Source organism: Protopterus annectens, chromosome 8.part0, assembly GCF_019279795.1.
Source record: "Protopterus annectens isolate FY-2018-M chromosome 8.part0, PAN1.0, whole genome shotgun sequence".
NCBI lineage: Eukaryota > Metazoa > Chordata > Ceratodontiformes > Protopteridae > Protopterus > Protopterus annectens.
The window spans coordinates 1,353,468,588-1,353,483,756 of NC_056741.1; the positions used below are offsets into that span (position 1 = coordinate 1,353,468,588).

Below are 15,169 nucleotides of genomic sequence, written 5' to 3' on the forward strand. Positions count from 1 at the left end.
TTGATGAAGTGGGAATTGAATTGTGAGGCTAAGGGCATAGAGGAGTTAGTAGTGAGGGGGCAGGGGTAGGGGTTTTACCGAGGTTAAGGAGGTGGTTGATATTCTGGCAGACTTTTTGTGGATTGTGCTGGTATTTTTGTTGGCAGGTGAGGAAATAGGTTCTTTTATCCTTGATGTTTTTCTTAGCATGGTTTCTAAGTTTTTTTTAAAGCGTGAGATCATTATAATTTTTGTCATATGATATAGTGACCAGGCCTTATCTCTTTGTTTCATTAGTTATTTTGTTTCTGGTAGACAGCCTGCCTGGTACCCGTGGGGGTTTAGTTTGTTGGTTAAAATCCAGTCTAGAAGTGATTTTTTTATTATCGTGCAAGTCAAGTGGGTAGAGTAGTTAATAATGTGGGTGAAGTTGTATGTTTATAAATGAGGTAGGGGAGTCAGAGGAGCAGGAGAACCAGTGTAGGTTAAATCACCTACAGTGATGGTTTCTTGGGATAGACAAAAAGATGACCAGGATAGGAGGGATTCTGTGTTGTGCAGTTTGTTGCCTGGTGGTAGGTAGATGGCTATGATGATAATGGATTTGTGAGGATTTATTTGGAGACGAGTGATAAGGAGTTCAGCATGAGTGATGTCTGGTGGGGAACAGTTTAGTTTTTCTAGATTAAGTGATTCTTTAAACATAATTGCTACACCCCTAGGGAGGGAAGTGGATTGGAGAATTCTGCAGGGAGTGTCGTTAGCTTAGGTATAAAGGAAATGAGATGGGGGTGGGTGGGAATTGGGGGTAGGGTACGGGAGAGGAGAAGGGCTGGCCTTTGGTAGGAGTGAGTCAGACAAAAACAATCACTCAATCCACAGACTGGTTGTAGGTATGTCTTTTTGGAGAAAAGGTACCTTGCATTTATTAGTTCTTGTTTCCTTTTGAATATATGCAGGACCTTACAGAACAAAAGTAATATCTTTACTGCCTACAATGTGCTGTTTAGCCAGTTCAGAAACCTTGTGCTGTGTATTTGTACTTATGTTAACTTTTGTGTGTTTGGCTTAGCTGGGAGTCAGGAACAACTACTAAAAGGGTATGTGACTATATATTAAGGATTTCTGTAATTAAAGATTACAAGAAATTCTAACTTGTGAATGCGGGGGGGGGGGTAGCTGTGCTGCCGCCCCTGGCCTACAGTTAACAAAGTACACTATGCACTTAATAATCCCAAAATATTGTGGAATTCAGGTGCTGCTACAATGCTTTTTTTAGTCCTTTTTCTTTCAGGATGATTGTTTCCTTTTATTGTTTAGTGGCCAGGTTCATGAAGTTGCTAGAGCAGGTAAAAACTGCTGCGGACCAGTAGGAGGGTAATGGCTGAGCAACACGTTCACAGGGGTTGTGGAAATCTAAAAATAAGAATGGAGAGTAAGAAACAGCTGCAGTTAGTAGGGTCACTGAAGAAGCTGGAGGGAAGTACAGAAGAGACAGAATTACCATAGCTGAGAAATGAAAGCATGAAATGTGAAACAAAAACTCTATCAGAGTAGAGTGCAGGTCTAACATTTAGAAGAAGTTTAAAGCATACCAATGAATAAATGCAGCACAAATAGACCAGAGCAGTACTAATATGCGATAAACCGCCCACATATGCTATACTAACATTAATATGTGCATGTGGTATATAGAATATAGCATGCAGGTCTACGAAAACAGTACAGGAGTCACCAGCAGCATATTAACTAAACAGAAGGAGAAGGGAAACACTCCCGAAAGTTTGCTAGACAGTGTACTATGCCTTAATACAGTTTTAAATGCCTTGCAAGCCTAGAAGTCTTAGCCCTCCAAACATATGCATAAAAACACATTGCTTGAATCATAAATAGTGAATTGTTTTCAATTAAACAGACTTAAAGTAAATTTTCATAAGATTCAGCAGTAAATCAGCAAAATACAGATAGTTTCCTGCAAGACTCCACTAAAGTTGCATTTATGTTACCGAAACAGCTTCAAAATGCATGTTAGAGCAACAGAGACATAGTACAGCACAGACAGATTGCTTAGGGCCGCACCACTAGATGTTTCGTGGGAATGCTAAGCAAAAACTATCAGGCTGTAAAAACAAAACATCATCATACAAAATATTAAACAATTGTCTCAAATAAACTGCACTTTCTGTTATAGGAGAAACAACAGAGACAGGATGCTAGAAATATTTGAAATATTATAATAACTTTGAAACTTTGCAAGTTTCAAGAAAGGTTGACTCTAGAGACCCATTTTGATTCTCTCAAAGCTAAACAAATTCCTAAGGTAATTCAGGATGCTACCTGCACTTCCCTTTCTAAGCCCTCAAAGTCTCATAGTTATGTCAGACTTCAAGGATACCGGCATAAATTTTTATATATATATATATATATATATATATATATATATATATATATATATATATATATATATACACACACACACATTCTCTCTCTCTCTCACACACACACACACACACACACACACACACACAGATTTCTCCCATCTTCAGGTGTCACAGGCAGTTCTTGAGATCAGTGATCACTTACCAGCTTTTGCCAACCGCATCCCATCTCCTCTACAAAAACAACACCTCTACATACAAACCCACAACCTCTCCTCTTTCAACCCCATAACTTTCTCAGAATGCCTAAGGCATACTGACTGGTCCCCTCTGAAAACTCATCCTCTAGATGACGCCGTATCCTATTTTATTTTATAATGTCGATGAATTAATAATTTTCTGAAGGGTCCTCCATCTTTGTCCACTGGTGAAGAACCTTTTTTCCTCCTTGGGACCTGCATTTTTAATTGACATGCTGACTATCTTGGAAGACCTTTTTCGGGGGTGATATTATATCCTTCTAATAGGTCTTGAATCTGCAGGTCTTCATACATTGTGGTTGTTATTTAATCTTAATGCTAATCCTCACTTACTGTTGAAGATGGGTTTCTAGCTGTCATTTAACTCCCGTTTTATTTTGAAAAGCAAAAGCAATGGGGTATGTGATAAAGATTTTTTTTTATTCTACGTATCTAATTTTAATTTTCATGTTTATGTACTGTCTATGTAAATAGGATTGCTACTGTTATACTCCTTATAATTGCTTGTAATTGATTTGTAGAGCTTTTCTCCCCTGGCCTCCTCTGAAAATGGGCATCTATCCAGTTGGACTCTGCTAGTCAACAAATGTAAAGTAAATAAATAAAAAGATAATCACAACCAGTTAAGGTACATTCTTGGATGAGTGTATGAGTTCAGAAAGACAGATAGTTGGTTTTCTTCTGTGATCCATGTCAGATGGGTAGGTAGTTACAACGACAGATGTTTTCCAAATAAGATTGCTAGTTAATTGCCTTTCTTGACCATATGGCCAGCTGACCTTTGGCCACTGCATCAAGGGTCATTTTACCAAGAGGTAGCTGCCTCAAATGCTTCTTTTCCTAATGTATTCATTGCAGACATATATTTACATTTCTGACACATGGTTGATAGCTTTACAAATATGGCTTCATTCCCAGGAGCAGGACTTCCTTTGGCAGTTTGATGTTTTAGGATTTGGCACTTGATTCTGCTCTTCATTTTAAGTTTGTGTAATTCTTGCATTACCCAAACTTTTTTGATGTATTTTGGTAGATACTGCTTGGCATTATTCCTAGCTGTTAGTAGTTTCAGAGGCCTTCTCAAAGTAAGATAAAGTTGTTATAAAACTATTTCCCATATCATGTTAATCTTCATGAACGCTGTGTTCAGTGAATACTTGGTTAGTTCCTTCTGCTCTTGTTGTGTCGGATGGCCACTTTGACTGCTTCAGGTGGCATGCCTTTGCATGCATGACATGTTTACAGTTGTGTAGCTTTGTGTAGTTTTTTTTTTTGCTGTGGTAGCTTGAAGGGGTTCCATGGATGGCAGAACTGGGGAGCAAAGGGCTATATGTATCTTCGTGATCTGCTACAGGGACATCATAGCATACACTGACCAGGATGTTTAAGCTCAAATAAGAATTGCCTTGAGTTGACTGTCATGATGGAGATTGTAGCTGTGAACTACTACAGAGGGCCATCTCAAAGATCAGCTGATACAGTGAGTACTCCCTTATACTGTTGTTTTTGCTCTTCTGGTTTTCAGGGGAACCACTTGTTGGAGTAAAGTGTAAAGGTAGAAGCTGGGCAGTCTTTTTCTGGGAAGAAAGGATTCTGTAAAATGTGTTGCTGTTTCCTTACATTTTGATGTAAATGTAATACTAAAGACCTATAATAGAGGCCTCAGTTTTTGCATGACATTTCACTTAAACATTTTGTGTATTAATAGGAAGTCCTTACCTTTGTGGTACCTTGGAAATGTACAGACCCGGGAGCAGTTTTCTTTGATCAGGAATGCTGATGCATTGGTACATGTATATGGGCTTGGATATAGAACTAGTCAGACCCCATACTAACTAATCTTGTTGAGTCAGCTTCTGCAGCTGGTATTAAAGTCATGAAGTAATTTTCCATCTGGTTTTGTGTGTGCACATCTCAGACAGTAGAGTAATTATCTTTTTCTTTGTGTGTGTGTGTGTGTGTGTGTGTGTGTAGCTTTGAACAACAACTGGATTTCACTCTTTTTTTTTTTTTTTCACATTCTACGTTCTGATATTTTCTTTTCTTTTCTTAGTAAATGACTTCACTGTTTCTGTCACTGTGTCTGTCTTTTTCCATTTACACATGCTGTATACAAAGGAGCAGCAGCCTTTTTCAGACAGGCCACTGTTCCCAGACCTCAACCTAGAGAAATGGTTCCAGGAAATCATGGCCAACTTTAAAGCCTCCTCTTCATCTCCATCTCCTCAGCCATCTCCTCCACCTCTCCCTGCTAAATCACGTGCTTCACGCAACTCATCTCAGGTAAAAAATGGGCTTTCTTGCCTTCAGCACATTCTTAATTTATTAACTGTCATGCTTCTGTTTCACTTTTTTTCATAACTGAAAAAACCATCCTGTGTGCAGTGACGCTTTGTGAAGAAAATGTTGTGGTTCTGTTACTGAAGACTAGACCTTAAAGTGAGGGAAAATAGATAACACCAAGAAAAAAATGAAAACTTTCTGTGAGAGTTGTGGTAATATAATCTGTGTTTCTTTCCAGTATTCTAAAGTATAAAGCAATGAAAAGATAATTTGGATTATATTTTTTTACAACTTGTGTTGTTTCATTTCTGTGTTTGTTATGTCACATTTGTATGTTCATTGCAGATGCATGCATTGCTTTGAGGGACCCCCTGCAATGGGTGGTTACATATTGGTATATTATTGTCCTCCCTTGTGCAGCTTTTGTTAAAATATTGATGCTTGGGCATCCTTCCCATCCGTAGTTCATGTGGCACTGTGCTTCTTCTGGGGACAAGGGGCACATATTCCCAGGAATCCTAGTTGTTTCAAATGGGTCTATATCAGAAGACCGAATGGAAATAACAGCGAATGGCAAAACATTGAAAAGACTGGTCCTCTAACTTGCTGTTGTGAGGGGCTGCACCCCCCCCCCCCCACTAAATATGTATACCAACTCCGAGATCGGACTACAGTGAGGAAAGGGCAAATATTCCAATCTTCACTGTACCGCGATCTGACAAACAGCACTTCAAGGTCCAGTCTTTTCCATGTTATGCCATTTGCTGTTATTTCCATTCGGTCTTCTGATGTAGACCCATTTCAAATCACTTTTGAAGTTTAGATCTCTTTTGTAATGCTAGGAAATACCTTTGAAGCAGTTAAGAATTACTTTGTTTTACAGCGCTCTTAACATTTTCCCCAGTTCCAAACTTGATATCTCTCAGCACCTACTTACTGTTACATTGCTAACCTACTTGTCTCTGTATCTGTCCTGTCAGTTTATTCCCAACTACTTCTCCTCAACTTTCATTTTATGCCACCTACTTTCTTTTTTCTGTCCCCGAAGTTCTCCATAACAGCAAACATTGCCACTGAGTATGATAAAATCTATAAATATCCATATGGATTTTGTTTATAATTGTTATTGTTCCATGTCTGTATAATTAACCTGTTGTACATTTTGTTCACGTGTCTCTGTATGCAACCATTTTCTGTTTCATAGTGTGCTGTTTTGTCTGTTGGAGTTTTTCTCCCCAAGATGCTACTAAAAAGGGGCCTTGTTTTTTTTGCTGTTTCAGCATATACATGTTAACAAACAAACAAATTATTGTATTTGATTTTGATTTTTTTTAATAAATACAGACCTTTCTGGTACAGTTGTGACTCCCAGAACCCAAGTTACATCCACCATAGAATCTTTTTTTTTTTTTTTTTTTTTCCAGAACTGTGTCACAACATCAGCAGTTGTGGCTAGTGATGGTACTTTAATACCTGCTGACATTGACAACAGAAGCCTGATAACTTCATCTGGTTCCAGCACTTGTTATCAGTGAAGAGGGTCTTGCTAAAGGACTGCCAGTGGGCAGCATGCCTCACAGCTCTAGGGTCCAGGGTTCATGCTTCATCTGCAGTCACTGTGTAAAATGTGCATATTGTTCCGATGTTTTTTTTTTTTTGGGGGGGGGGGGGTTTGTCCAGGTACCCTGATATTCCTCCAAATAACCATAAACATGCTGGTTATAGGTAGGGATACTAGAGACTGAATTAGAGATCATTAAAATCACTTTTCTACTCAATTATGGCTGGGCCCCAGAATTAAGTAGACATCAGAAACCATTAACCATCCTGGTAGTACTGTTCAGCAAAAAGGCAATTACCAAAAAATGGAAGTAAAGACTAGTACCACAGATGCAAGAGGTCAAAATGATGACTAATGACATTTTGAAATAGAAAAGAAGAAAGTAGTAGGGAAATAAACAGAAGCATGTCATTAAGTGGCTCCCATGGATCCAGCTTGAAGCCTAAACAAGTACAGTCCCCTGTCAGTGTTCCTTAGTCCTTTAGACTCATGTCTGTGTGACTGCTGATTGCCAATTAAATAAGTAAGAATGAACAAAAAAAATGAATTGTGCAACATTAGTTAAAGCTGTTATAGAAATTTGTTATAATGTTGTTATGTACTTTTGGATACTGAATTGTATTTTTTAAATGTTTTACTATTCTTGGTTGTTGTTTGGATCAAGCCTGGTGTTATTCAAAGTTTGTTAAACTTGAAAAAAAAAGAAGTGCTGTTGGTAGCCTCCATTTAACAGATTGCTTCTTCTAAGGTGAGTGTGAGTGTGAGTGTGAGTGTGTGTGAGTGTGTGTGTGTGTGTGTGTGTGTGTGTGTGTGTGTGTGTGTGTGTGCACAGACATGTGTGGATATACATGTATATACACACACAAAATATTTATGTTGTACTTACCCCTGCCCTAGTGGCCTGGGTGGTGGCTGAAAAGGGTCTATGATGAATAGTTTACTTACCCCATTAACAAATGAATAAACCGAATTAAAAAAAAAACTAGGCAGAAGCACAGAAGGTTAAATGTAAGAGTTCTTTATATGCATTCACTACTCTCACTCTCTCCTGTATCCATTGTTATCTTTCTGAAGTCCTTGCTTCAGCCCTCATTCCCTCACTGTCTTGTTCTTTTTTTGTAACCTGTCTCCGTTGCTATCCTCCTCTTCCTAATTTTGATGTGCCTATAATTTTGCATCAGCTTGTTCTTGTTGGATATTCTGTTAGGATATTATGTGCCGTAATATTCTGATCTGATATTGTTAATTCTCATTCAGTCATTGCGCATGAGGTATTGGTTCCGAGCTCAGAACCAAGCCAGCCATTTTCCAAGCTCGTGTCAGCTTCAAACTCTTGAGCTAAACTCTTACCCACAATCCCCCTCTCCCTGTTACCCCAGATTTCGTTTGCCGTGTTGCCATTCGGTCATGTCAAGCTACTTCTCTTGAGCTAAGTACTGTCAATTGTTGTTTAATTGCTGTACAAATTATTTTTCTGTCAGAAAAGTTCATATTTTATTGTCTCTTACCCTATCACATCTAGCGTTCAAAATTTCTTCAGGTTTTTCCTGCTTTTTCCTTACCACTTTTACCGTGAGATATTCTCTCTTTACAATCATTGGTAATCTTTTTCCCTTTTCTCTCTCATACCTTTGGGTACTCTCTTGTACCATTGTTGGTACTTTTCTATTACTTACTTAATTTGCTGTCATGGAAGATAAAAAAGGTAGTCCGGGGTTTAAGTGGTGTTCTGATTGTGGACACAAACTGCCTACTTCTGATGCACACTCTTTGTGTGTTTATTGTTTGGGAGCTTCCCATTTGTCTGTTGACCCACCCTATACTATTTGTGAGAACTTTTTTAATAGAACATTGTTGGAAAGGAAAAACAAGCTGATACTGAAGGGACTTCTAAAATCTCCCTTTTCAGAGGCTATTTCTGGGTCGGAGGTCTCAACCCCTCCTAGAGCCCATAAGAAAATGGATGTTCCTACTAAGGCTAAATCTTTGCATTCATCCCCGGCTGGGGACTCCCGCCAACCAAAACCTAAAAAGGCTAAAGTTTCGGCTCCGGAGCTCTCTGTCAGCCCCAGTGCTTTCGGTGTCTAGACCTTTGGCACCAAGGCATTCGGCTCCATTAGTGATTTCATCTCCGTCTTCTCCTGCAGCCTTCTATATATCGAAACCGAGGGGCTCCTTGGGTCAGACCATTACCACTGTATCGGCACCGACCGTTCAGTCGGCGCAGACCTTGACCGCGTTGGCTCTGAGATCTTCCTCGGAACTGACGCCTTTATTGTTGACTCCAGTTTTGTCGGTTCCAGCTTCAGCACCAACAACCACTTTGGCACAGATCCTTGTTGTCGGTGCAGACAATGACCTCAACACCGATGACTTCTTCGGTGCAGACAACAGTAAGCCCAGTCTCTCTCGACACCATTGTCCTCGGTGCGGTCAGATGAGATGGGCACCGAGTCTGCCTCTTCTGTGGACAGGCCTGTTTCTCCCTCAGTCTCTATGAGGTCCACTAGAAGCCTTTCCGAACATGATGTGTTGCGTCTTGTGGACCAGGTGCTCTTGGACAGCAGTGTCCCACCCCTCGAGAATTATCCTTCCTTGGGAGGTGATCACCCATCTCCAAAGACCCCTTCTTATTCTCCTCCTTCATTGCCTTTGAAGTCCATGGATGTAGCACAGTCTTCCCCTTCTGCGGTTCCCTTTATTGATCTCACTAAGGAACTGCAGTTGCCTTCGTGGCAGGAAAGTTTTGCTACGACCCAGGATGTCCGCTGTGACATGCATAGCTTGCTGCTCCACAGCCATCCAGGGACTCCGGGTCGGCAGGCTGAGGCACTTATGGGAGGGGTGAACCCTGTCCTAGACATACACTCCTCTTCGGGTGGACCAGCCTTCCAACTGATGGAGAAGGCTTTCGCTGCTGCTGGTGATACCAGACTGTCTATATCTCTGCCCTCCTCTGGTACACTGGTTTCACAAGTCGCATCTAGCAGACACCGGGTGCTAGGGTCGCAGGACATATTCCCTCAGGAATCACCTTTTCCGTTGTCTTCTCCAGCTTCTCCCGCTGAGGAGGTCCACCGGAAAAGTTTGTGTAAGAGGAAGCACATGGACTCCACAGAGGAGTCCCTCACCGAAGACACAGATTTCGATGAGGGGGAAGGATCCCCTCGGTCACCCTCTGAGGTATCCTTTGGTGATATCCTCGAAATCCTGAAACAGAGCGGTGACTGGCAGTCCTCTAATCCGACCTCTGAGGAATCTGTGTTCCTTTAGGCCTTTCGTGCCTGGCCCCCTACCTCCTGGGTTACTCCACCTGCCGATGAACTTGTCCGGCTCATCGTGCAATGTGCTTGGAAGTCTCCTGATACCGTCGAATCTATTCCCCGGAAGCCAGATAAGATCTTGTCCCCTCCTGCTTCGGATCCCCATTGGTCCAAAGGTCTTCCTGTGGATGCTTTGGTGGTGGCAGCCGCAACAAAAAAGGATCTGGCAGAAGAAGAAAGCCAGACTGTCCATCCGCCTAACCGAGAGTCCCGGGCCATGGACAGGATAGGGAAGCGCACCTTTGCTTCAGCGACCTTTGCTGTCAGGTCCCTGAATTATATGGCACATTTTACCAGGCTTCAAAGGGATCTGATTTCTGATCTCTCTGAAACCTTGGCTGGTGCCGTGTCTGATGAGGTCCGTGACAAAGTGGCCTCTCAGCCGGCCACCATTGTGTCTACATCTAACTCCTCTATGCGACTAATATCTCACGCATCAGAAGGAGCATCTAGAGCAGCAGGTTCACCAGCGGTCTTGAGACGACATGCCTGGATGCGCTTGTGCAACTTCGCGGAACCCTTTAAGTCTTCTTTTCTGAATGCCCCCATTGAGGCCTCCTCATTGTTTGGGCCCAAAGTTAAAAGCACACTGGCCAGATGTGAACAGGACGGTAAGACCCTTTCTGCCGTAGGTGTTCATTATTCTTCCCCTCAACGTGCTTTCTCCCGAAACCAAAAGAGTGGGAAGATATGGTTCAAGAAATCTCAGGGTCCTTTCCATGACACACAGGCCGAGTTCTCCCCCAGAGGAAGAGGGGAAAACTCACAGGGAAGATGCTCCTTTTGGGGCAGAGGGGGTCCGTATAACCAGGGTTCCAGGGATTCTTTCCCTGGTCAATCCTACCAGCACTCCTGAAGAGCGGCCCAACTCCTTTTCTTCTGGAGGTGGTTGGGGGACGTTTCACCTTGTACCCTTCTGCCTGGCTAACCATCACCACCGATTCCTGGGTACAAAGGATTATAACCAGAGGTTATCATATCTTCTTCGATCTTTGTCCCTTCCCTTCAAAAAATCTTCCCGATGTTCCACCCAGTCAAAGGGAAGAAGCAGCACTAGAGATAGAAAAGCTGCTAAGAGAGAGAGTCATCCATATAGTCCCTCCAGACCATATAGGATCTGGATTCTACTCGACTATTTTTGGTGCCAAAGAAAACCGAGGACTGGAGACCAATTTTGGATCTCAGTGTATTGAACAAGTTTGAGAGAGTACAAAAATTCCGGATGGTCACAATACAGTCTATCTTCCCGCTTTTGGAAAAAGACGATTGGATGTGCTCTATAGATCTTCAAGATGAGTACTACCACATAAAGGTGGACAGGCCATCAAGAAGATTTCTGTGCTTCTGTGTGGGAGCCAGTCACTACCAGTTCAGAGTACTGCCCTTCTGACTCTCTACAGCCCCCAGAGTGTTCACAAAGTGCATGGCAGTTGTCACAGCTCACTTGCGACTTCAAGGATTTCAGGTGTTTCCATACCTAGACGACTGGCTCATTTCCGCCCCCACCAGACATCTACTGGAAAAAGCCTTGGCATACTCTCTCCTTGCTGCTCAAAGGCTAGGCATAACCATAAACTGGCAGAAGTCCAATCTCACCCCATCTCAGTCGACAGAATTCATAGGGGTTATCTTGGACACAAAAAACTGCAGAGCTGCTATTCCAGAGCACAGAATTCTAAGGATATAAAGCAACAACTAATTCCAATCCTTTCAAAGGAAAAATCCACGGCTCACTCTGTTCTACAGCAGTTTGGTTCCATGGTGGCAGCCACCATCATCATTGTTCCCCTGGCCAGGTTTCACATGAGGCTTCTACAATGGCTACTGCTCACCTAATGGTATCCCTTTCAGCATCCTCTTTCAGCCATGATTCGAGTAACCCACAGGTGCAAACAGGATTTAAATTGGTGGATGACACAATCTCTCACAATGGTCTCGCCCCTTCTCCCCCAGCAACCCAAGGCCACAGTGACCATGGACACCTCCCTGATGGGGGTGGGGGGGCTATGTCAGGGACAGACAGTCCAAAGCACTTTGTCCGAACTGGAGGCCCATCTGCATATAAATGTTCTAAAGCTGAGGGCGGTGCTTCTGGCATTGCAAGTATTCCATCCCCTGCTGCCGTCTAGGACAATTGCGATTCAGTCAGACAACATGGTGGTGGTCTTGGTATATCAGCAAGCAAGGTGGAACCAAATCCTACCCCCTTTGTCAAGAGGCCATGAGGATATAGCAATGGGCAATGGCTACCAACCATTTTCTTCTAGCAACGCACACTCCTGGGAGTTCCAACGTGGTAGCAGACAGACTTAGCAGGTGCATTCTTCAACCTCACGAGTGGTCCCTGAATCCTTTGATAGCGGCAGAGATCTTCCACCACTGGGGCCGTACTTGCTCCGACCTCTTTGCAACCCCGACCAACTACAAATGCAGCAACTACTTCGCCCCGATCCCCCCTCCGGGACAGTCACCCAGGGACGCTCTAGTCCACTATTGGCCCTCAGGTGGTCTTTACGCATTTCCACCCTTTCCCCTCATTCCCCAGTTTCTGAAGAAAGCCCGTCGGTTGAAGAGCAAGGTGATCCTCACAGCACCATATTGGCCTCGACAGATTTGGTTCCCCTTCCTTTGGCCTCACCTACTAGATCGACCATGGATTCTCCATCCAACCTCGGAGTTGATCTCACACCCACAGAACCTGATTCATCCCAACCTGAACAGCCTGAAGCTCACGGCTTGGCTACTCCAATTCCCTTGATTGCCAGGCAGAATGATCTTTCCCTACCAGTACGTGATATTCTCATTGCTTCTCATAAGTCTTCCACTAGAATTACTTATCCGAGCAAGTGGAAAAGATTTATGTGTTAGCTGAAAGATAAACAAGTAGAACCCTTTTCAGCACCAGTGTCGATAATACTAGACTGTCTGGCCGACCTGTTTCAATCGGGTCTATCGGCCTCTACCATTAGAGTTCATTTGGCTGCAATTTCTAATTTTCATGAAGGTGTCCAAGATTCCTCTCTTATGTCCCATAAATTGTGCAAGACCTTCATAAAAGGTGTGAATCATCTGAAGCCACCTTTTAGAAAACCTACTCAACCATGGGATTTATCATTAGTTCTACAAGCTCTGACAGTGTCACCTTTCGAACCAGCCTCTTCTTGCGACCTCATGTATTTGTCATGGAAAACCTTGTTTTTGGTCGCTATTACTTCTGCCAGACGTATTTCTGAACTTCAAGCTTTATATATCAAGAGTCCATACTTGATTTTTCATAGAGATAGAGTGTCTCTGAGAACTAATCCATCATTTCTGCCTAAAGTGATCTCTGAAATGTCCATTAATCAAGCCATTGAATTGCCAGTTTTCTTTCCCAATCATTCAAACAGAGGAGAGTATTGTCTACATACCCTAGATATACACAGGCAAATCCGTTTTTACTTAAACAGGACTAAACTCTTTTGTAAGTCTGACCAGTTATTTTTGGCCTTTTCTGGATCTAGATTAGGATCGGCTGTTGCTAAGGTCACATTAGCTGGATGGTTGAAGGACTGTGTGACCTTTATTTACACACAACGTAATATCTCGTTGCCTACTACCATGAAAGCTCATTCAACAAGTTTGGTGGCAACTTCTGCTGCCTTCCATGCCAGAGCTTCTTTACATGACATCTGTGCAGCTGCAACTTGGGCTACGCCTCATACCTTCATCAATCATTACAAATTGGATTTGGCCTCCAGGGGAAGAGCATCTTTCGGTACTATGTTGCTCAGGAATGGCCTTCCATGAGAGCCTGCCAGGAACAGAGGTAGCTGGGGACTCTGTCCCATGCGTAAGGAATGAACGAGGATTAACAATATCAGATAAAGAAGTTATGTCTTACCATAACGTTCCATCTGTATTGTTGATCCTCGTTCAATCATTATGACCCTCCCTTCTTCCCCCACCTGTGGTTTCTAGTGGATCTCACCATCGGTTCTCTTAGGTTATTTGACCAGAGGTAGCCTCTACCTTCTTTGACTTGCAAACTCAGTCTGAGGTAACAGGGAGAGGGGGATTGTGGGTAAAAGTTTAGCTCGAGAGTTTGAAGCTGACGTGAGCTTGGAAAATGGCCGGCTCAGTTCCGAGCTCGGAACCGATACCCCATGCGTAATGACTGAACGAGGATCAATACAGATGGAACGTTACATAACTTCTTTTTATATCTGATGTTGATGGTAATTTTTGTATGTTGGTCTTAATATACCATGTTTAGCTCATTATGTGTATGTAGCACAACTCCTGCAATTCCTTGTGTAAACTTCTAACATTAATTTTGATATTCAGTTCATATCTCTAGCTGTTATTTTCTTAGTGTGTGTGTGTGTCTGTCTTATCTGTGAGCCAGATTCCAAAGATTGCTTTCTGTGCAAGTGAACTGCTCGGGCATAAGCCTACCCCAATTCCAAAAGAACTACTCATATATCAGTATGTATGTATGTGTATACTAAAAATTTGGTGAAAAATTGTATACACAAAGAAACAAAATTGTTTTGATTTCACTGTAAGAGCTTCTGTCATGTATTTGATCTGATGATGTTGAGTATTTGTTGAAGGTAGTCTTAATGAGGTTGAGTTCACAGGTTCATAGGTGTTTATTAGTCTTAATGACCAGAAGGAACATTTTAAGCTTAGCTATGCATCCCAAATCTCTCATACCCAAGTTCCTATACCCTTGATAAGTGTAAGCAAGGGCTTGGGAGATGAAACATTTATAGTCAGGGGCCTAGGAAATGAACTATTTACAGGTTAGAATAAACGTGAAACGCTTGAAAATAAACTCAATAGTCCTGAATGCGAACAGATACTCCAACTCAAACATAAGCAGAACGTCCTTTATTCAGTAAGCGCTTTCACCCCAGTAGGGCTTCATCAGACTGTACAAGAGACAAATTAACAGCACAGTCTTATATACCCAAATACAATTGGTTAATTTAAAACATTAATTAAATATAATTAATAGTAATTAAACAACTGATGCATTTCAATGTAATATATATATAACACATACATGAGGTATATTCAGTAACAAATATATTCTTCTAAAATTCTAAACTAAATAAATACTTATTCAACATGTAATGCTGTCTAAGTTAATATTTCAATCTGTAATTAAAACAATGGTCAAAACCACAATTAACATGCTCATAAAAATTCCTATTAAATCTATTACAAAAGGGGGAATCTTGTAAATACTGTGTAGCAAACAATAATAATAATAATGATCACAAATATTTCTTAGCATAATATAAAATCTTAACATCATAAAAACACTAACTATAACAATTCATTAAACTATTTTTATCATTGAATCAGCTTTCCACCTTATAATCCACCTGGTCTCAT

General features: G+C 41.8%; 1 protein-coding gene across 8 annotated transcripts in view; it reads left to right on the plus strand.

Moving 5' to 3' along the window:
• PHLDB1 (pleckstrin homology like domain family B member 1) overlaps positions 1 to 15,169 on the plus strand; it is a 2,201,164-nt gene that overhangs the window by 1,714,779 nt on the left and 471,216 nt on the right. For 6 of the 8 annotated variants that reach the window (XM_044080920.1, XM_044080921.1, XM_044080924.1 and 3 more), the window contains one exon: positions 4,736 to 4,900. The exons of the other annotated variants lie outside the window; for them this stretch is intronic. In XM_044080920.1, the coding sequence (XP_043936855.1) occupies positions 4,736 to 4,900 (165 nt within the window). The remainder of the gene's footprint in view (positions 1 to 4,735; positions 4,901 to 15,169) is intronic. 8 annotated transcript variants of the gene reach the window in all.